The sequence below is a fragment of the Protopterus annectens genome, chromosome 4.part0, assembly GCF_019279795.1.
Source record: "Protopterus annectens isolate FY-2018-M chromosome 4.part0, PAN1.0, whole genome shotgun sequence".
NCBI classification, from domain to species: Eukaryota; Metazoa; Chordata; order Ceratodontiformes; family Protopteridae; genus Protopterus; species Protopterus annectens.
In genome coordinates this window covers 1,969,502,486-1,969,527,282 of record NC_056733.1, presented here as the reverse complement: position 1 = coordinate 1,969,527,282, position 24,797 = coordinate 1,969,502,486, and the positions used below count along the sequence as shown (strand labels likewise).

At 37.5% G+C, this 24,797-nt stretch overlaps 1 protein-coding gene across 5 annotated transcripts in view; it reads right to left on the bottom strand.

Annotated features, from left to right (window-relative positions):
- TENM2 (teneurin transmembrane protein 2) overlaps window positions 1-24,797 on the bottom strand; it is a 1,770,657-nt gene that overhangs the window by 1,323,297 nt on the left and 422,563 nt on the right. For all 5 annotated transcript variants that reach the window (XM_044069584.1, XM_044069586.1, XM_044069585.1 and 2 more), the window contains exon 2: window positions 14,379-14,441. In XM_044069584.1, coding sequence (XP_043925519.1) covers window positions 14,379-14,441 — 63 coding nt within the window. The remainder of the gene's footprint in view (window positions 1-14,378; window positions 14,442-24,797) is intronic.

Sequence of the window (24,797 nt, the reverse complement as noted above, 5' to 3'; positions counted from 1 at the left end):
CGTTGGATATTCTGCTATTAGAAGATTGTCTCAGTTTTTCCTTTCAGAGTAGAGTACAGATTTAAAGGGAATATACAGAAAAAGGAATATTTATGTATTTGCATCATATCTCATATTTACAATAAATTAAAAAAAATAATAATTTATAAAATGCTGTCTGAATTAACTTTTTAAATGATCTACTTAATGCTGAAAGTAATATTTTCGGAAATCTACTGCTAGTCTTAAAAGTATCTGCATTGCTGAATGTTATTTTGTGTGCTACAATGAAAATTAAAAATAATCACAGAAAAAGTTATCTGCTTTAGTCATCATGAAAATGAGTAAATGCCATAAATTTAGCTTAAAGGTGTCGACCTATATGGGGGACTTACACACATTCATATTAGTAACTGAGTAATTAAATTTCAGTAATGTCCAATAAACTATATTATCTGATATATGTTTGACATACAGCTACATATAATTCATTGTATTAGTTAGTCAGAGGCTACACTGTAAATCATATGATTTTCAGTACACAATAGGAACATTATTGAAAAGTTTGATTTACACAGATTTTGCAGAATTACAGTTTAATTCAACTTAAAATATTTAGCAAATATTCTCAGATTTCCAAGAAGAGAGTAGGTTGGAACAGTATAATTGGCATTCATAGAAAATATGCAAACAGAGAACCCTATTGGTTAAAGGGAAAAAAAACACACAAATACACTTCTTGGCTATAAGCCTAGCAAGCATTTTTCATTTGATATAGGCAAATCAGGGATACAGGACTGTATCTTTGATATATGCAAATCAGGGATACAGGACTGTATCTTATGAATAAGTATATAAACTATGGTTGTCACATATCCATTTTTTCTGGGAAATCTGGAAATCAAACCAGTTGTCTGTAGTCTAGAAAACACTGTACAAACTCCGCTATTTTGTTTCAAAAACAAAAAAGCAAACAGACTACTGGAGTTTGTTAAATCAGCAGATTCCCTATGCTTTTATTTAAAAGAAAGTGTCGCTAACATTATGCGATTGCATGGCAAAGTAGGAAAAGAGAACATTCCTCCTCCATCTGATGTGCATATAATGTCACAAAATGGGCAGAAAGAGGGCAAGAGGGCAATGAGAGGAGAGGACATGACAAAACATGTTTTATACGAACTGCTGCCAGTACAATCCACTAAGTTGCACATGTGCTTTCACTTTAATAACTTCCACCTTTGTAAAATCTTAGAATATATATGTATAAATGCAACTACTGTTTCTGTATAAAAGTAAATAGAAATGTAAATAAATTAATTAATAAAATAAATATATAAAGGAGGAAACCCCACTGATTTTTCAAACTTAAAGCCAATTGTAATATTGTTCTGGCTACCCTAAACTGTAAAAAAATAAGTCCAAAAAACAACTATGCCAACACCTCCTTGACCAACAGCTTCTCATCCTGGCTTTTGCTGCAGTCGTACTTCTACTGCTGCTCTTCTTAGCTTTATTAGCACCATCGACCAAGCAAGGAACAGTGTTAAACTAGTTTCCATTGTATTCCATGACTCACCAAAAGTCTGTCATAACAAATAAACACGATAGCGATCTCCTCATCGAATCTCCCTCTTCTTTTCCACAGGTTACGCAGCTGTCAGTTTTGCAAACAACACACTGCCTATTCACTTTTCCTTTCCATTCCTTTCCTTTCCTTTCCTTTCCTTTCCATTCATTTCCTTTCCTTTTCCTTTCCTTTCTTTTCTTTTCCTTGCCTTGCCTTTCCTTTCTTTTCCTTTCCTTTCCTTGCCTTTCCTTTCCTTTATTTTCCTTGCCTTGCCTTTCCTTTCCTTTCCTTTATTTTCATTTCCTTTCCTTTCGTTTTCCTTGCCTTGCCTTTCCTTTCCTTGCCTTTCCTTTCCTTTTCCTTTCTTTTCCTTTCCTTTCCTTTCATTTCCTTTTCCTTGCCTTGCCTTTCCTTTCCTTGCCTTTCCTTTCCTTTTCCTTTCTTTTCCTTTCCTTTCCTTTCCTTTCCTTTTCCTTTCCTTGCCTTTCCTTTCCTTTCCTTGCCTTTCCTTTCATTTCCTTTCCTTTTCCTTTCCTAGCGTTTCCTTTCCTTTCCTTTCCTTTCTTCTTACATTTAGGGTACCTCAAGGATCCATTCTAGACCCTCTACTTTTTACTTTTTTATTCATTAGTGACTTCCCTGATGCATCTAAACATATATCCTTGATCCAATACACCAATGACAGGATCCTTATATGTTATGCCTAAAATCTCTCCAGCTTCATCTGACAACCCAAGAATCAATCCATCAATAGAATTATTGCTTTACAACTCTCAGCTCCCACTACCCCCCCCCCCCAAAATAGCTACTTATATTGTTTCTTAAGACATGCAACCAAGACAAAGACACCTACAAAATCACCTTCTTAAAGCCACAAAAATAAAGGTTATCCCCCAAGCAAAATTATTAGGGGCCATTATAGATGCTAACCTGAAATGTGACTTGTAAAACATGTAAAACAGGCCATCAAAAAGACCCACCAGAAACTCAGAATAATTATAGAGCTAAACACAGCAACAAAGAAAAAGAAATGTGCCAAAACTAAGTGGTCCCCACCTTAAAAATGAACATGCATGTTTTTTACTCAGATGATTGTAGTAAGTTCTGTATAGTGTAAATGTTTGCACTTTCTTCTCTAACATCTCTCCAAAGAGGAACTGTTTCTAAGTTTACATAACAGGCAATCTGTATACTAGCCTGCTACTCTGCTCTTAAAGTGATTCTTTTCTTGATTCTGAATTCCTTTAAACTGTATCTCCACCAGCAGTATGTGACAAACTTTATTATAACTTTAGCTGTCACATCATTACATCTCAATCCTCTACTACTACTAAGCCCAGTTGTTCCCCGAGGCTGCATAACATGTTTCAAAAGTTTCCCTATGTAAATTTAATACACTTACTTGACATTTAATTCATTGTAAGGCTGAAAATCTGCAAGAGAACTATTCTCTCTGGGCCTGTACTGAAAATTTGTTTTCTTTTTGCCTGGTTGGACTCTCCCAGTAAACAAATGCAAAAGAGAAACAAATCAGGGTTCTTACTGTAGGATTCATTTGATTTGTCTCTGTCCTACTAACTATAGAAGATGTCACTGGATAAAAGTCCCATATGAGAGTTTATTTAACTTTCAAGCAGTGATACTAGAAAGAATTTACTCCCCTGTCTCTGTTTTAGTCTTATTAATTCATTTTCTAACTATAGCGCCCCAGCTACTTCTACTAACATTTATAATGTAACACAGTAACAAAATCACGGCTAGTTATTTACGTACTGTACATGTGGCTCAAGCACAGTATTTAAATTGAAACACAGTATTTAAATTCAGTTTTTAAAAACAATTAAACACTGAAAACACACACACACACACACACACACACACACACACACACACATGCAAATATACTTTTTCTGCATTGCCCCTAAATTATATATACCAATTCCATGCTCTCACCACAGTGGAGAAAAAGGCAACCCCCCCACCCTCCAAGAAAAAGTGCTCCACTGACCTATACAGTGTACTGTATTGTGCTTGCTATACCTCTCAATCGTCCAAATTTTCACAGACTGTCCAGATTTTTGCCTCATAATTTTGGTCTATTACTCTTAAATTTTTTGTTTTTCTGGCACATCACTGGGACACTCTGAGGAATGAAATTAGTAAATAATGTCATACAGTTGAGCTTCAGACTTCATATCATTTAAAAATGCATTTGAATACATACATACTTTTCCTGTTTGTATGTGACCGAGGCTTTCTTGGCTGCTTTAAGTATGCGAAAGGTCCTGCTGTAACAGTACACGCTCTTCTTGTTTTCCATTCCTCGTTTAACTGAATCTACAGTCAGACAGACTAGCTGACTATTTTTAAATTTTAGGATATTTCTAAAGAAGGCCACAGACATTTATTTTCTGCTGTGAGTGTGCAGCTACACAACACTTTTGTCTTTCTCTTAGCATTCAAGCTATAGTATATGTTTATTACATTTATAATTACCCAGGTGCCAAATTACACCGAGAGGTTTTCATTCATTATAAACGTCCATTGACACGAATTCTATTATCAGTAGAATCCTAGGTAAAAAATTTCAAAGTATCAGGTAATCAGAAACACATGCAATATAGAGTGCCTAACACCACAGTGGCATTGATAGTTATTAAACAACGCTACCTCTAGAAATGCAAAATTGCTAATAGTTATGAACAAAGTAAATCAATGAGATATGAGTAAGATAAGATAATAAGATAATATACATATAAACTGACCAGTACAACTATCTCTGAATTCTAACTAATGAACAGCAAATAAAGTATATCAGTTGAAATGGAATGGTTTAAACAGCACATAGGCAGTAAAGCAGGCTGTGCATTGACAAATGAAAGTAGTTTTGGTTACTGGATGGTAAACAAAATATGTATAGAGTGCTCTAATGGCATAGTGTACTTTAATTAATTCTTGTATCACTGGGTAATATAAAAGTTACTGACTTGAGGCTATGTTCACAAATGTGGTCAACAATGCATATGGTTGCTAAACATAAAAATCCACATATAACAGTCCTATGCAATTCTCAAAAGTGTAGGAAGTGTATGCATGCATGGGACTATGTCTACATACCTGGAATATCTCATGTATGGAGTAGCAAGTAAAATAATGTCAGCCAGTACAATAATCCTACTGGCTGTAATTCACAAATGGAAGAAGAGAGTGCAAGAGCCAAAGAGGCCAAGACATTAAACTATGATTTAGAAAGTGTGCAATTTTTGTTGTTTAGTCTGACCCTTTGTGATAAAGGACTTCAGCATACTAGGCCTGTTTCACAGCAACTGCTTCTTTAGGTTCTTACATATAAATTACTTCACCCTGATCTTTTGCATTTGAAGTCTACCAGCCGCATTATCTTCCCCAGTTAATGTTGATTTTGCATTGTGGAGCCGAAGTGTTGAGTTTTAGTTTTACTATCACACCTTCTAGTACAGGGTAGGGGCTTTACTTCCTTACATAGTGACTGATGTGATTTTCTTGCAGTCTGTGGAATTCTCAAAGATTTTTGCCAACACCATAGTTCAAAAGCATTACTTTTCTGGTGCCTAATCTTATCTTAGTTTGACACTCATAACCATAAGCTACTACTTGGAAAACCACATTTTTGGACCTTTGTCGACAATGTCAGTTTTCTGCTTTTTAAAATTTGCCATAGACTTCCTTCCAAGAAGCAAATGTCTTTTAATTTCATGGCTGTAGAGTCAGCATCTGTAGAAATCATGTTGTCCAGGAAAATAAAATATGTCAGTATCTGGCCCAGATGACATACCAGTAGAAGCATGGAGGTGCTTAGGAGAAATGGCAGTGGAATTTTTAACCAGATTGTTTAATGAAATTTTGGAAAGTCAGAGGATACCTGAGGAGTGGAGAAAAAGTGCTTTGATACCTATCTTTAAGAATAAGGGTGATGTGCAGAGCTGCAGTAACTACAGAGGAATAAAATTGATCAGTCACAGCTTGAAGTTATGGGAAAGAGTAGTGGAAGCTAGGTTAAGAAGGGAGGTGATGATTAGTGATCAGCAGTATGGTTTCATGCCAGGAAAGAGCACTACAGATTCAATATTTGCTCTGAGAGTGGTGTTGGAGAAATACAGAGAAGGTCAGAAGGAGTTGCATTGTGTCTTTGTGGACTTAGAGAAAACATATGACAGGGTGCCTAGAGAGGAGTTGTGGTATTGTATGAGGAAGTCGGGACTGGAAGAGACGTATGTAAGAGTGGTACGGGATATGTACCAGGGTAGTGTGATAGTGGTGAGGATTGCAGTGGGAGTGACAGATCCGTTTAAGGTGGAGGTGGGATTACATCAAGGATCAGCTCTGAGCCCTTTCTTATTTGCAGTGGTGATGGACAGGTTGACAGATGAGATTAGACAGGAGGCCCCATGGACTATGATGTTTGCAGATGACATTGTGATATGTAGTGAGAGTAGGGACCAGGTTGAGGAGACCCTGGAGAGGTGGAGATATGCTTTAGAGAGGAGAGGAATGAAGGTCAGCAGGGCTAAAACAGAATATATGTGTGTAAATGAGAGGGAGGGTAGAGGAATGGTGAGGATGTAGGGAGTAGAGTTGGTAAAGGTGGATGAGTTTAAGTACTTGGGATCAACAGTTCAGAGTAATGGTGACTGTGGAAGAGAGGTGAAGAAGAGAGTACAGGCAGGGTGGAATGGGTGGAGAAGAGTGTCAGGAGTGATTTATGACAGATGGGTACCATTGAGAGTGAAAGGGAAGGTCTACAAGAGGGTAGTGAGACCAGCTATGTTATATGGGTTGGAGATGGTAGCATTGTCGAAAAGGCAGGAGTCAGAACTGGTTGTGGCAGAGTTAAAGATGTTAAGATTTGCACTGGGTATGACTAGGATGGACAGGATTAGGAATCAGTATATTAGAGGGTCAGCTCCGGTTGGACAGTTTGGAGACAGCGCAAGAGAGGCGAGATTGTGTTGGTTTGGACATGTGCTGAGGAGGGATGCTGGGTATATTGGGAAAAGGATGCTAAGGATGGAGCTGCCAGGTAAGAGGAAAAGAGGAAGGCCTAAGATGAGGTTTATGGATGTGGTGAGAGAGGACATGCAGGCAGTTGGTGTGAAAGAGCATGATGCAGAGGACAGGAAGAAATGGAAACAGATTATCCGCTGTAGCGACCCCTAACGGGAACAGCCGGAAGAAGATGATGATGATGATGATCTCTTCTTATCCATCTGTTTGAAAAGTCAGTTTTGATTCCAGTATCTGATTTGTCTAACACAGCATTTAAATTAAATAAATATGGTGACAAATCTCCTTTCATGACCTTGTACCAGTCAATTATTCCATATCTGATTTTAACTGTCATTTCCTTTTCTGCCTAAAGATTCATCAGTAGGTAAACAAGTTGATTTGTTATCCCCATTTGTCTAAGAATTTGACACAGCTTGTCATAGTCCATACAATCAAAATTTTTATCATAGTCAATAAATCAAAAGTAAATATATTTCTGGAGCACCATTGTTTTTGCCATTATTGTGTTGAATTTGGCAATTTGATCTCTGCTACCTCTGCTTCTTCTGTAACCAGCTTGTACATCTCCCAGGTTTCGTTCCATATGTTGCTGGAGCTTGGTGTACAGGATTTTCATCATTACCTTCGAAGCATGTGAAACAACTGCAATTGATTGACCATTTGAGCATTCTTTAACATTGTACTTTTTTTGGGATTGGAATTTAAACTGGCCTCTTCCAGTCCAGTGACCACTGCTGTGTTTTCCATTTATTGACAAAATCCAAGCAACACTGTAATGGTATTATGTTGCATAATCATAAACTTCTCAGTGGTAATTCCATCACTTTCTGCTTATTTATTAGTGGTGAGGATTTCTATAGCCCATTAGACTTCATTCTCAATGATGTCTGGCACTAGATCACAGAACATACCATCATATATATATATATATATATATATATATATATATATATATATATATATATATATATATATTTATATATAAATATATATGCATCAGTGATGTAAAGGTCTTTGTGTAATTCTTTTGTATATTCTTGTCATCTGTTCTCAATATCTTTTTATATATTCTGCCTCTGTTAGGGAGCCCCTCACTGCTATCTTATGCTCATGTTTATCTGGAAATCCACCTTAATTTTGCAATCATTTTAAACAAGTCTCTTATCTTTCTCATTCTATTGTCTTTTTCCAGTTAGTCACACACCTTATTTAACTATCTCTCCTTATCTCTTTTATCTGTTTTTGCTGTTCCTGAAACTCCAAATTAATTTTGACATATATTCCCTATCAACATTGCCTTTTGTCTTCCTTCTTTCTTTAGTCCTTCAATAGAATCCACACACGACCATTTTGCTTCTTAGTCATCTTTCTGTTTCTAATATATTTTGTTGCCACATCCTGAACAACATCATAAACTTCTGTCCATATTTCTTCAGGTGATCTCTCCAACAGTTCTAATCCTTTAAATCTGTTCATCACCTTCACTGTGCATCCATATGAAGTATTGTTGAGCTCATCTCTAGTTGGTTAGGATGCTTTCCTTGATTTGTTAATTTAATTATAAACTTGGCAATAACAAGCCAATGGGATGAGCCATTGTCAGCTGCAAAGGTCTTGTTGTTGCTGACTGTATGTGTGTCTCCCATGTCTGACAGCAAAGTATATGCTCACTCTGACTGTGGTAATGACTATAAGGTGATATCCTTGTGTAAAACCATTGGGTCTGACCAGTGAGTTCTCACACTTCATTTTGTACTCCTAAACCAGACTTGTCTATTATTCCAACTGTATTTTGACAACCATTTTAACTAATTTCTATTTGCCAGTATTAACAGTAGTGATGAGTGATACTTTTCTGAGCTGGAAGGCCAGACGTCAAGCACATGGAGTTCAGCAAAAAGAATTCTCAGATTTTAGAAAGATAACTTCAACTGAACAAGTAAAGTAGCCTGCTGGTTTATTTGTTTAATTCAAAATATGTTGTCACATTTAGGTTGCTTTATTGTAACAAGGAATGCCACAAATTCAGTACTGTATTTAAGCTACTTTGAAGTAACAATGTCAATTCATGTAGTAGAATCATGGGGAGTCAAACAAACAAGCTTGCAGGTATGACAGAAAACAGTCTGACTAAAGCTGTAGCCATCAATGAGTTAAATTAGATAATGCTTTGAATATTCATTGTTAAATCTACAACCAAAACAATGAGTAATTATACATAGATCTGTGATTGATGCCATACAGTTCTCTATATTCATTATTAACATCTCTTAGTCTTTTAGACATATACAGTAACTAATTTAGGCAATAACAGACTGTTTGAAGCTCAGGTGAATTTTCTGCAGCATTATAAAATTCCTGCCAGAGGACCTACTTGATCCATATGGAGAATTTGTTCCTAAATTATGGACTCATTGTGAGTTTCATTAAAATCAAGGCAAAGTTATTCAGGACATAGAAAAGGTTGGCCAAAGTGACATCAAAAAGGTTTATCACTACCTGTAATAGTGATGAAACTATATATTTGAAAATATATCTGGAAATATGGTAAAATTCCTCAATAAGAGCTTTAATTCATGTTAAAAGAGTGAGACATTAAACAAAACATCTGTTTAAAGCATGAATTAGAATTACAGCCTTTCTTTCAAGAAAAACACTGAGCACTTCCATACATCCCTTTCTTCAATGCATCTAACCTAAGAGCACTACAAATTGTGCAAAACAGTGGTTGCCAGTCTATATCAAATTCTCCTGGAAAGGAACCTCAGTGAGTCACATAAAAATGGCTGGTATTATCTATAGGGCTAACATAATTCAAGCAATGTTAAGCTAAAAGCTGTGGTTCATAACTTATTATCTTCACATTCAAAGTATCGGAGACTATAAACGAACACAAGATCCTTCTTCTTTAGTTTGTCACACCCTCGATACTCCTTAAATACTCATGAAACTACCATTAAGACCTATGTGTGCAGTATCTCTCTGGAGCTCCCTGGCCATATCATCTGGAGGATACAAGGTCCCTGGTTCCTTTAAAGTATAACTAAATGTTCGTTTTAACATTTCACAAAGTAGTTACTAGACTGGTATAACTTAATCATCTGTACGTTGATGTCCCATGGTATATATTTTGGTTCATTCTCTCCTTCAAGGCAAAGAACTGATTATTTGAGTTCTTCGATTTTTCACAGCTGTTCATTTTATAGCATTCTGCATATTGGGTTAATATGATTAATTGTGCACAATAATCATTATTTTGTGTCTATATCATACTATCATACAATGTAAATAGTGAACGCAATTTCATCGTACCTATAATATCGAAACAACAAAATACAAACAAAAAAATCGAAACAACAAAATATCAAGCAAACGGAACAGTGAATTTTTTCCCAGGGAAAAGATTTGCTGCTCCGTAAAAAAAAAAAAAAACTTAAACACAAATTTGCCCCCCATACCCTCCCTACTTAAATATACCAACTCAGAGATTACTCCATTGGAGGAAATGGCAAAGTACCGAAGACGGCCCATAAATGTTTTCCCTGGGAAAAAATTTGATGTTCCGTGACTTCGCTATTTTGCCATTTCGACAATATCGGATCGACTAAATAGTATTTGCTATTTAGTCCATTCGATAGCATCATATAGACCCAATATTGCTACTACATTTCAAATAGCTGCACTGAAGCAAGAAATTTTACAATATTATTCAAAATTGGTTCATCATTCCTAACTGCATACAACAGATAATGAGATATTACTCATTCATCAGTGCAGGTCCAAGGACTCTGGTGATACTTTCTCAACATCTGTAGAAAAGCCAAGAACAAATGGATGACCAGGTAGGCTGCCTTAATAAAGGTACGGTGGGATGTCAGTGAAGAAGCTGGGCTACCGGTAAAGCCTTGAGAAAGACTGTGCATACCCGAGCTCTTGTGGTTGAAGGCTGAGTAAAGCCTTTAGAAAGGCTTTGTATACAGGTCGTAGTTCCGGCTGGTCAGGTCGCCTGGTGAGAGGAACCGCTAGTGTGGCAGCTAGAAATCAAAGATGAAACACACAGAAAAAACAGGCAAAACAACGTAAATGTGGCTCAGCTAAGGAGTTCTGCTCACCGTGGTGGCAAAAATCAATGTAGTCGAAGTTCAGATTCTAGAAGGTCATACTTTATTGAAGTAAAAAGTACCAGAAGTACAATCACCATTGAAGCGTAGTTCCTTAATGGAAAGAGTGATCCAGAGGATTTCCTTTTATAAGAGTACCTGGGGGTGTGTCAGTAGGAGCCAATCAAGTGTGGGTGAAAAAAACTTTATTGTGATTGGGCAGGACAACTTGACATCACACCTTACAATCTGATAGGTTAGATACCCTGAGCCAGCTCATACGTGGTTAGTAGAATCACTCTAAACCTACAATAGTGAAGTTCGGAGATTTGCAAAAATTAGCTAAAAAATGTAGTTAACTAAAAATAGTCTTGCTGGAAAAAAATCAACCCTTGCTGGTAAAATACATTGTTAGGCTACACTTTTCGAAATCTTCGTCAGGATGGTGGACGAGCTAAAAGAGCATAATAAGCAAAGCCAAGCGTACTAGAGAAATAGCAACAACATGTATGTAAAATAACATGTATGTAAAATAAGAAACAGGCTAGAAAAAATGCTAATCTCATGAAGGTATCAAATGTTAACTGTAAAATGTCTATGATTGCTAAAGCTGTGAAAAATGTTTTATAAAAATTTATTAGGAAACGCAAAGGCAGCCGATGATGCCACTAACTGACAATAAGCAAGGTATTTAATGATTTCTAAACCACATGTAATATAATCACAACAGAATGCTGTAGTCATTTAAAACCAAAAAGCTTAGAAGTTATGCAAGTTAACTTGAGAAATATAGATTACCCTCTATTTAGAATATATATTATCACTAAACAAAATGAAATGCATAAATCCTTGGTTCCAAAGGACATATGTGGTAGTTTTCTCTGCACGGTAGTGAAAATAACATTATACAGTTTTGTATTGCTTCTGACAAATATGCATCAGGCTGTATTTCTGATCTGTAGTAATGAGCTACAGTGTTTCCTATATTCAAAAGAGGTGTCAGTTTTTATCACTAAAATCAGATTAATTATGTGAAGTAATGACAAAATAAAAATTTAACTGACACACACACAAACACTGCCTGCTATTTCTTGATTTTCATCAATATGGGCTTATATCTGGTAGTATTTCTATTTTATAGCCACTGATTTTTAGCCAGTGATAGAGGAATTGGTCGAATGTGATAAGGTACATACAGACTGTCCTTCATTGGGCTAATGCCTTCAACCCACTCCTACCTAGAGATGCTGCTGATAAATTCAGAATGTTTACTATAAATGGCCATAACTATTAAATAACAGAAAAGACTGACTTTGCATTTGTGACCTTCTTTTAAATTCTGAGAAAGTAATCATTGATGCCCTTGTAGGATCTATGGTGAATATCCTAAACTTTGGGATACTTTTCTGACCCCAGGGTAGGAATGGACCTTCAGATCTATTGAAATCTGCAGAAAACTAAAAATCTGATAGTGGAATATTGTCTGTAAATATGGGACAGCTACAGTGAGGGTTAGAAAAAATACATGCTTGGTGTTAACAATAGGGGATTCTTTTGTAACATCAAGCCATGCAACATGGTCCATTGTGGGGTGGGGGTAACACCTCTGACTGCAAGCAATAGAAGATGGTTAGACTGCAGATGTAGGAACAGCAGTGGGCAATAAACTTAAACTCGACTAACAGGTAAGAACCAAACAGACAGTGGGGTCAAATGCCTGACATCGAATCACCGTATTGAAACAGCTTGACTCCTTATTTTGTGAATGGATATTTTGTGTTGTTAAGGAACAATGGATACCAAAAAGACATTTTCATCAATAGGCTAGTGTAATGATTATATTTAGGTTTGCATTCCCATAATACATATCAGATTACAATTTTGGGTGCAGTAAAAAATACATATTACACTAAAGATCAGTAGCATGAGTGAAAGGAGAACCCAAAAGGAATGTACATGCCTCAGTAATGATGATCCTAGATATGGTGGCAGAAAGATGCCAGCAATGCTGCAAAGCTCTCAGTCTTAGGGCCAAAGAATATATATTTCCACTCTGTACAGCACAGGGATGGGTGAAAAAGAAACATCCCTGCAATATCACACATATTTCAAGCATAGGGGTAGGGAAGACTGTAGCAGTGTCCCATATATCACAGGCAGAGATGAATAGGGAATCCTTAAATAGTAAATACATCACTGACATGAAGAGGTGGGGGGACCTTTGCTGTACCAGTGAGATCAAAGGTGTAAGGCTAGGATGTTCATTATAGTGGCACACAAATCATGGATAAAGGGGAGGGGGCAGCATAAAGCACCACACAGATTACAGATGCTGGGATTGGGAGATCTCTAAAGCATGGAACAGAGGACAGATATGAAGGCAAGTGAATTCCCTACAGACCTCCACAGATCAGCGCTACAGGGGTAGTACAGGAGGGATCCCTGCCACACTGAGCTGATGCAGAACACAAGAATACAGCACTGGAGATCAGTATAGCATCACACCACCCAGATGCACATTGGCAGGGGAAATCCCTGAAGTACCACACGGATCAAAAGTATGTTGGCAAGGAGGTTCCTTCAGAACTAAATTGTAGGTATGCAGCATTACACAGACCACAGGCTGGGCTCAGGGAAATGTGTAGCAACACTACATAGATCATAAATGACCAACAAAAGAGATACCTGCAGCACTCAGTAGATTATATCAGTGTGGGCAGGGGAGATATCTACAGTACTGCAATAATAACTACTATGGGACATGGGGAGGTCTCCACAAAACCACCAAGATCCCAAGGATGGGTGACAAGAAGATTTTAGAGTCACTCACTCTCTATGACCTTTGGTACAGTTTTGTAAGTGAAAAGAGTGAAGAGGCACAGCAAACATTCTTCAGGGATAAGGGCCTGAAGGTTAGCACTGTAGTTTAGTGGTTAAAACACTGGCCTTGTGAGGTATGGGATATAAGGGCCTGAAGGCTAGCACTGTAGTTTAATGGTTAAAACACTGGCCTTGTGAGGTATGGGATATAAGGGCCTGAACGCTAGCACTGTAATTTAATGGTTAAAGCACTGGCCTTGTGAGGTATGGGATATAGGGGGCTGAAGGCTAGCACTGTAGTTTAGTGGTTAAAATACTGGCTTTGTAAGGTATGGGACATAAAGGCCTGAAGGCTAACACTATAGTTTAGTGGTTAAAACACTGGCTTTATAAGGTATGAAACATAAAAGCCTGAAGGCTAGCACTGTAGTTTAATGGTTAAAACACTGGCCTGTGAGGTATGGGACATGAATTCAGACATCAGTAAGGCCTGGAGTTTAATTTTTAAGCTTCTAAGAATAATAGTAGGATGCATTTTGGGGTGTCCTAAGCAAAGGAGTTTTGTCATATGGTGTAAGCTGAAAACTGCAGCCCGCTGTAGTATTAAAGTAACAAGTGTTACTGCCTCATGTCTAAGTACAATGAACAGTAGGATAAGAGGTCATATAATGGGTTACTGTGCAAGTCTAATACATGGTCACACAACAGGGCATTAACATGCATGAAAAGGCCTACTCTGCAAGACTAATAACTGGAAAAATGAAAACAGTGTAACTCCTTTACTTTTCTGAAAAGACAAAGACAAATAGGCCAGTTTACAGAAGTACATTTCTTATCAACTATTGAAAAAAAAAAATTACTCCTACCCATTTGCCCGCAGTGGTTGTACAGCTTCTTCTTGTATGTGTCCACACCATTCAGCAATCCTCCTATTATTAAAAGAAAAGAAATCTGTTTAAATACATGTAAAGACCAAAAGGAAGAATACATAATTTATCTTCTCTATAAAGCAATTATGTTACAAAAGAAGTGTAGGAGTTATGTAGGTGCATACTGTATCCTCTAACAGAGTTACAAGTACAGAGAGCTTGTTTTACCAAGGCCAGCTCCATAAAGAGCAACCATGACAACTTTGAAAGAGTTTAGTTGATTAAACGGAGTTCAATTGATTTTGCTTCCTGCAGAAATTAAAAAGGAAGGGGAAAAAAAGAAGAAAAAAGAAAAAAAAGAGAGAAGGAATCATCAATGAGATACTGAATATTTTCAACCTTGTCTTGAAACTTAGCAAATCATTACGCCTCGAGTGTATGTGTGTGTCTGTGCATCTAGTACAGTGGTGCACAACCTTTTTTGTGGGAAGGGCCACTACACAAATTCTTAATGCATCTGCGTCTGCGGGCCACCTTAAAACATAGTAAGTTGTTACGATTTAACAATAGGTACAGGCAGGGTTGCCAGATTTCTGATGGGCCAGGTAGGGGCAAAAAAAGGACTTTAACACTAATTGAAGACCAAAAAAAGAAAAAAAGGTCTTTAATGCAGAACATCGCAGGGTATAAGAGCCAATCAAAAAATAGCACAGTGGACCATCTTCTGTTCAATGCGGAACATCAGGCAGTTCTGCATTAAACAGAAGTAACTCAGTTTTGCGATTTTTTTGATTGGCTCATATACCGGCATATAGGTCAATAAAAAAAAAACAAAAAAACAAAGCGGAGGTTGTTTTGCTGGGATTTTTACCGGCAGTGTGGGACTTGGGATCTGGCTGCTGATCCTGGGACAGTCCTGCTAAAATAGGGATGTCTGACAACCCTGTGTACAGGTGAATGGCAGTTTTACTTAAGACAGCAGTCATGAAATTGCCTGTTTTCTACAACGACTTTGCATTTAACTTTATTCTGTCTTGCAGCCATGACTTATTATGAACTCTTGCAGATAGTTACTACTGTTTACAGACTACAAGTTATAAACAAGAAATAATAGTTACTTCCGCAGCTAAAATTAGAGGTGTGTGCAACTGCAGTCAATTAGGTAAGTAAGGACATGCTGGAAAATTTGTATGACTGGAGTAAGGCATAGTAATTTTTCACTTTTTTTTAAATTTTTTGGTTACTCTCTGAGGGCTGTATGGCTTTGCATGTAGAGCCAGATTTGACCCCCAGGCTGGACGTTGTGCACCACTGGTCTTCTACATGTGTAGGCACCTCTATACATATTGTGGTTGTGTCATCTATATGTGCATCTGTGTGGATATACACATACTGTGTGCGCGTATACAGAAATATAAATATATATGAGTTCTCTTTCAAATGAAGAGGACTGCAACTGTGATCATTGTAACTGTGAGATTACATGTCCAAGTAAGGAAATGTGATGTATACTAAGTCCAAGGTTGAGGTGACTTGAAATAATGATCCTGGGGTCAGTATGTATCCAAATATCTATCAATATATGTATACTTCAGTAGATTGACACTAAAAACACTGACTGCAAAAATAAAAAAAAAAAAACAAGATTGACACCCTAACTCATATGCTCCTAGGCACAACCTTGGACCATGCAAAGGAAAACCACTTTTTTTAGGGGGAGGCCCCTCTGCACCCTCCACCTACTCTACTAATTATTTATGCTAACTTCTGGATAGCACAATCCCTGGGAAAGGTTCTTATTCCCCAGCCCCAGGGATTGTCAATCCTTCACACCAACAGACCATCTGTTTTACAACCATATGTACATACATATATCTTTAGCTATCAATCTAGATACACAGATAGATATAGATATAGATGTAAGCACACACACACACACACACACACACACACACACACACACACACACACACACACACACACACACACACACACACACATGCACACATATACACACGCACACACACACACACACACACACACACACACACACACACACACACACACACACACGCGCACACACACACGCACACACGCACACACACACACACACACACACACACACACACACACACACACACACACACACACACACACACACACACACACGCACTCATGTACACACACATATAGGTTTGAGTTTTTTTGTAGGTCCCCCAGTAATGTACCAGGGTGGTTTTGTCTCCGTATGAAGCACTGCCTCACTGAACTACTCCTAAATCTGTTCATTCTCAGCCTGTCAACTGGTTTCATGCCAGAAGCATGTGTTTTTTTCCTCTGCATAATGGTGGCTCCAACATCTATCCTGGCATATGCATAGGCAAGTAAGCCTTACCAACCTAGTTATTAAGACAATGGAATGTGTCATTATTGAATTCATAAACACTGATAGTAGCATCTTATATTCCCTGAACCTACAGTTTAAAGGAAGCATCATGAAGTGCAAAGCTGAATATGAACTTAAATCACCACTTTAACCAAAAATAGTAAGTCTTTCTTTTAACTCTGTCAAGAAGTTAAGAACTAATTTGTGTTCAAAACTAATCTACAATAATATTGTCCACTTAATCCCAAAAGAGATACCTAATATTGTAGATTACAAAATTACTGCACATTTTACTCTATCCACGGTCCCAGCACATGCCAGAATTACTTCTTCTTCTTCCGGCTTTTCCCGGTTAGGGGTCGCCACAGCGGATCACCTGTCCGCTCATGACTGGCAGTGGAGCTTTATGGTGTCGAGTTGCCAGCCTGGCGCCCAACCTTCCACAGAAGGCACACACACATGCACACACTCACACCTAGGGCCAATTTAGAGTGTCCAATCCACCTACAGCATGTCTTTAGGATGTGGGAGGAAGCCGGAGCACCCGGAGGAAACTCATGCAACCACAGGGAGGACATGCAAACTCCACACAGAAGGCACCCAAGCCGAGGATCAAACCGGAGAACCTCTTGCTGTGAGGTGGCAATGCTAACCACATGCCAAAATTACTATAAAACCAATTCTCTTAGCCCTCTGAAAATCTAGGAACCCCTCATCCATGACCCCTGATAACATATCAGGTTGCATGATTAACAGTTCCAGATATGACCTATTTGAATCCCTGTTGACCTTTTTTAATATGTTTCTCCATTTTTTCCATATTTTTTTCCTACTTTCTGCTAGCCATTAGCTGTGACAAGGGCCTTTTATCTTTCACTGTATCAAAAGGCCACACCCATTTCTTCTCAAGACTTACTCAATTCCATGCTCAGGGCAGGTGAGGAGGTGAACCTACAGGTGCAGTGCATACTGCTGGTGCTGTTGCAAACTGCTTTCCCCAACCATTTAGCCCAATCCCCATACATAAGTCTGTTACATCCAGGGGTGATTATACAATGGAGATGCATGGGTATATCCTATCTCCATGGAGATTCTGCCAGTCTCCCTCACCAATTCCTCTTCATGACAATGCCTCCCTGCATATTCCTACCCTCCACTAATGATCAAATGTAAGGATCATCCAAGTGGGCATCATACTCCAAGACAGGCATGCCCATCATTCCCACTGTATGCCTCTGATGCCTGAGTTGCTTCTAAAACTGGGGTTTCCTGGACCATAGTCAGGTATTTATCCCTCTACAACTCAGAGCTGGCTCAATATAGGTTTGCCCACTGGTTAGACTCCCAAAGCCTAGAAAACAGTCATTACAGTGCTGTTATTCAAGGATGGCCCACTCATGGATCCTGGTAACTACAAGCTCATTAGTCTCACTAGTCTCATATTTAAAGCTACAGAATATACTATTGCAGAACCCATTAATCTGGACACTGGATATCTCTTAACTTTGGGCTCTTATCAATTTGGTTTTGCCAAAGGGAGGTCATGTCTCTTTAACCTCATTAATTTCTGTGAAAAAGTCACAGAATCAGTGGACAGATGTTCATGTGGTTCATATGATATATATGGAGCTGGCCAAGGCCTTTGACAGTATTCCCCTTATATGCACTATTGATAAACTTTGCATTCTGAATATAGATCTGTATGATCTGTGGTGACTTGCCAACTGGTTGCCTAACAGAGTTTTGGTTGAAAAAATGATATAGCCCAGGATTTAACACATTTTTGGTATGTCTAGTGGAACATGTTCTAAGTAAAACTGTCTTTTATTTTAATGAAGAATGTTTTTTACAACTAAAAGGCACAGCCATGGGGGGCATCTTTTGCACCTATTTATGCAGATTTATTTATGGGTTACTTAGAAGAACAACTGACTTATGATGTTAGTCACAATACTTTTCTAGATGAAGCAGGCATATGGCATCACTATCTTGATGATTGTTAGAAAGTGTGGACATCTGACACCATCTATTTGCAAGAATTTGTACAGTATCTTAATGACAATAAAAAGGGGTTACAACTTAGTCCGAATTTCCATCTGAATCATATTTTCTTTTTGGATGTTAAGGTGGTCAAAAATGATGATACACTGTCTACTTCCTTGTTTTGGAAGAAATTTCATTGCAATTCTCTTTTGGATTCTACTAGTTGTCATCCACCCCACATAATTAGGAATATTCCTAAATCTCAGATTTTAAGGGTTAAGATACTTTATTGCGTATGGTTTCTAGTTTTGGGAGTAATTGTCCATTTTTTTGTGATTTGATTAATAAACCCCGGGGATTCTTCTATCTGGTAATAAGCTGGCACAGTTGTTACCCTCACAATGTTTATTTTCTTATAGATGGGGAAAACCACTGGTAATTATTAAAACCATTTTACAAAAGTGTTCCATTCTGATCCAACTATACAATATTCTATTGAAGGGATACAACTAGTTGTTTGTTATCTCAGTGGACATTGTTCAGCCTCTATGTTTGTTATGAAAATGAAGCACTTTTTATCTTCAAATACACATTGGGTTTTTTATATTCGTTGTATCAATACTTGCATTTCAGAATGGGTAATATATTTAGCTGAATGTTGCTGTTCTGCTTTTTATGAAAGACAGACTTCTAGACAGTTCAAAACTCATATTTTTGAACATTTTAGTGATATCAAAAATTGTCATACAGCTAGTGTTTTGTGAAAACATGCTCTTAAATATCCTGCTGCTTCATTCAGATTTACTGCTATAGATCAGATTTGTTATAATGGTTTGAATAAGTTAGGTTAGCACGAATTAAATAACAAGGAACATAGTTGGATAGCCTGGTTAGGGACTTTATTTCTCCAGGATTAAATTATCTATTATGATTGTTTTTTTTTTCCTAATTTGGGGTGGGTTTATCTATGTATTTAACTGTGCTGTGGTTTAATTTAATTTTTGACTTGGCAGCGAAAAAGGCCTTTGGCCGAAACCTGTATGCCTTTATTGAACACCTCTACAATGGTCTTTTAAATATTTATACATGGCTGAATAAAGTTTATCTAATTGCTCACATGGAGTGCTAGCCATTTTTGTTCATGTGAACTATAGTAGTCAATCAGAGCAGGTTAGAAAGGACTGGGAAGAGAGACTGGATAAGTAATTTACAAAGAAACAATGGGAGGATATATGCATGGCTCCCAAATATGCAACAAAGTATAGAAGATGTTTGATCTTTCCCTGGAAGTGTTTGCTCAATAATTTTATACCCCAACTGGACTCCAGATAAATTTTCCTCAGGTAGATTGTAAATGCTAGAGCAGTGAGGGGGAAAAGAGGTACTTGGGAACATATTTCTTCTTGGGGGTGTAATGAGTTGGCAGACTTTAAAAATTCACATTGGGGGGCACAGGGGGTTTGCCCCCTGCATTCAAGTAGATTTTGTGTGTGTGTGTTTTTTTTTAATGTACTTTAACGAAAGTGCTTTTTCGATGAAAGCGCTTTCGTTATGGTGTGTTCAGTGGTAATGGATTCGGGTTTTTGAACTTTCGTTCAAAAGTCCTATATCTATATATATATATATATATATATATATATATATATATATATATATATATATATATATATATATACTTGTGTGTGTGGCACACATTCAGAGATCAACAGTTGTTTGCCCATGGAGTAGGGATGCATACATAAGTATGTGGGAGGTGAAGTCCCCACAATAAGGGTGCATTGCTCCCCTGTGAAAAGCATGTTATTTTGCATTTTTGCAGCTGACTAGTTGATCAGTTGTAGCTGACTGGTAGGCTTACTGGAGACCAGGGATTGTGGCTTTGTGGGGAATGACCACACCTATGAATATAAAATTGTATGCATGTTTATATGTACTCTAAATGGGTGCACATGTATACTGTGTGCCTCCATCACTCTCTCTCTCTCTCTCTCTCTCTCTCTCTCTCAGTCCCTCCATTTATATATGCATGTGCATTCACACATGTATATCTAATGCAGACAGTTGCAGGCATACACCACACACACACTATGAATCCCTGAAAGACCTTTCAGTAGAGGCATTTGGAGTCTGTACATATTAAATAAATGAAGTTCTCTGAGTCTTTGCTGAGCCTTTGCTGTTCTAGTAGTATAACTTCTTATATATTATATAGAATAATTCCATTTGTTAAGTAAAAAAAAAAAACAGAAAATATAAGTTTTATACTACCTTTCATCCTCATCTTGCTGAAAACTAAGTAAAAATATAAACAAATGAACAAACACAGTTGCAGTAGAATAGCCTACATAAAATTGCAATATGTACATAATCCTTAAGCTATTTGATTTAAAAAGAATGGTCATTAGTTGTTATTAAAGGCTATATCAGTGGAACAGTATTTTAATTGTCTTGACAAACAATTCCAGTGAATGGGATTGTGATTCACACGTCAGTCATATTCTTGGAATTTAACTAAATTTTTTAGTTAGTTAGTTTTATTAACCAATACTGTCAGCTGATCCAGGTGGAGATTTTCAGCCACAGTGCAGGCCAAGTGGCACAAACAACAATTGAAAAGTAAGTTTCATGGTTCAGAATGCAAAAAAAATGTTAACTGATAGACATGCAACATACCAGAGACACATGAGTAAATATTGAATTCTAGGGACGATCTGGGAAAAATAATCAACTAAGACAATAACCTGCAGAATTCAAGTTCATATACAAGATGTGCTTAGGCAAACACTGAACACTAGGCCTTTTGTTGATTCCATATGGCAGGTCCCAATCTTGAAAGAGCATTTTTCTCCAATGGCTAATTTGAATCTAGGTCTGAACAAAGTGAAAGCATTTTACTCGGTACTTCTAACAGAGCAGCTTTGTCACTAATTTGGAAAAGCCTTTTGATGGGTGTGCAGTAGACCAATTACTTGTCTAGTGAAGTCTTACCTATATTTTTCTTACAGCATTGTGTTTTACATATCTAGTGCATTTCACAGAAAGAGTTCCATGTTTTATACAAATTTTGAACTTCACATGAAGTAAAGTACTTACAGGTATGTCCTTATGAGAACAACACATTCTCTACATGGAAAAGCTGAAGCCCATCATGTGGTGGTCCCTGTCACTCCTGATGCACAACCACCATTTTACCTAATTGCCTTCTTTTGCTGTCAAATTATGCTTTATGCCAAATGATTACAGATCAGTTTGCATTATCATTATTAAGATGGCAACTGGTCTCTAACTATACATCCTACTGATATGCCATTCTGTTTCCATGGAAACAGACCACTGTTAAACCTGTACCTATAACTAGACAGGAACCACTGTATGATGGACTTCAGCTTCTTCACGTAGAGAATGGGCTTTTCTCCCGGGGTGTCTATAAGTACTTTACTTCAGATTGTGATGTTACTCACCATCTCTCCAAAGTCATTTGATCTAGACAGAGCAGAGAAGGTTGATATTCTCATTTGTATTACGTTTTTTTTGTTTAAAAAAAATTATTAAATATTCTTCAAATACAGACTCTTAAAATACTTTAACTATTCAAGCATGAAATAACAGGTATTAGAAAAAGAACAATAACTATTTCATATTTAACAGACACAATTCATTACATCAATAAAACTCCTTTTTATAACTGAAGGCATTTTTTTTTGCTGCCTAATGACACTTATGTAAAGATTCCATGAAGTAAAGAATTATTCATACATATGAGAGGAGTGAATTAAAATATTGCATCCCACACCACCGTCAGAGGTCCTATAGGACATGCACTAATCTGTCTGGATCTTTTAGTTAATCTAGTCCCCACCTGTAAATGCCAAAATAAATAACACTACAGGTGAATTCTACAATGAAGTCAGTTACTGCTGTATGAATTTCAGGGTAGGAATTTTAACGGTAACAGGTAGCATCACAGTATGTGTCCCTGTCTCTACATTCAGCAGTGTAGATCACCTGTAGGCAGAAGGAGATGGTTAAAGTAGGCAAGTTTTAGGGAAAGTCATGCAAGTGTTACAGTCACAGAGTCATTCCTGGCTATCAGATACTTTACCCTAACAGTGTACCTCATATGGTAAATTAACACATTTGTAACAGATGACGTCTGGTTATTTAGTGTCATTTAACGATTTGATATAGTTGAGTGGTACCATCACCCTGACAGTAGGCAAAGGACCAGCCATTGGTCAACTGGTGCCCTAGGCAAAAGGACTCCATGGTGCCCCCCATACCACCCAGTGCCCCCATCCTGGTCTACCCACACCATCCAGATTACTGGAAAATCACCCCTGCTAGAGCAGCGCCCTAGGCAATCACCTAGTTGGCCTATGCCTAAGGCCGGCTATGGGCACATATTGTCATTATTAAAGCATTAGAATGTATCTGAGGAGTAGTACATACTGAGCAGTTAATTACTCTGTAAGGACTCCAGCCTTAAGTAGTTTTATTGTAAGACAGTTGTGATAGATCAGTTACATTACTGTTGTTTAAATGCTACTGAAGACAATAAGCACATTGAGTCTGACTTTTCAGAGTGGTTAATCCTCTGTTTCCCATCCATCAATACTATCACCCCCAAATTTCATCTATTTATCAAAACTCCTAAATTGTTATATAATATTGTACTATCCAGGAAGTCACAGACTAAGTGATACCCAACCTTTTGTTTTTTATGATCTAAAAGCATTATTTTACTCTTAGACATGCTGGACAGTACTTAGTTTTCATTGTCGCACCTGAAAGTGTCATATGTTTTATTTTACAATGATCTGTTTGCATGTAGTTTGACTATACCTGGAAGTTTTAAGTCACCATCCTATTCTGTAATACCTAAGGCAGAATGAAAATGTATAAGAAGATTTAAACTGAAAAGTGAAAATGGATCCTTGATAAACCTTAAATGTTTCAGGTATTGCTCACTTACAGCATGTATGACTTCTGCACAAATTAATACTGTAGAGAATTCTGAGTAGTTAGGCAATCCTAACTCACTTATTATGTGCTTGAATCATGGACACCAAGAAATTTACCTCTTGATTGAAGCTCGAGATGTGAGTCTTTGGCATCCATGTTGAGAACACATAACAGTAGGTTAGGACAGGTGACCCGATCATAATTCTTTGTAGTACATGGAGCTTTTTAGGATCCATGTACTACTAGTTACAGAAAAAAATGCTAAGTATTTTGTAGGTTTTCATAGCTGTAAAGCACTTAGAGAGCACTGTCAGAAAAATAGTGTAACATAGTACCTTATGTTTACACACACCTTCCATGCCTCTCAACTGTCCAGATTTTCATAGAATGCCCATATTTTTGCCTCATGTGTTTAATCTGTTTAAACTTTTCCTCATAAAGTCTATGGTTTTCAGAACACTTACTAAGAATTGAATTAATAAACTAAAGAAATACATTACAGACATGCTTCTGGAGCATTTCTCCCCGGGCCTCCGCTGAAAACAGGATCTGTGGAACCTAGTCGGACATTCCCGGTCAACAAATGTTAAATAAATAAATAAAATAAAATAAATAAAATTTCGGTTTCAGAGTTTGTATCCACAGACAATACAGGTGAACAAACATCCTGTTATTCTAGTAACTTTCTAAGTTTATAACAGGAAGTCAGTGACACATTACCAGTTTGATAGCAGGCAGAAACAATTCTCTTATTCTTATGCTGTCATCTGCTGGTCAGTACTGGCAAATTTTACTGTCTAGCCCAGCGCCTAACCATGACAATGTAAGCAGGGGATGCTTAACGTTTGCTAAGATCAGGTCTCATGCCACTCTAGGGTTTAATTGATTCGTCTTTTTCTGAGTATTGGAGTGTAATCATAATCATAAGCAAAGGAATGCAGAAGGTCAGATGGTAGTGGACTTTGCAAAAAGGATGGACATGGCTGTGATGAATACGTATTTTAACAAGAGGGAGGAGCATAGGGTGACATACAAGAGTGGAGGAAGATGCACACAGGTGGATTATATCTTGTGTGGAAGGGCCA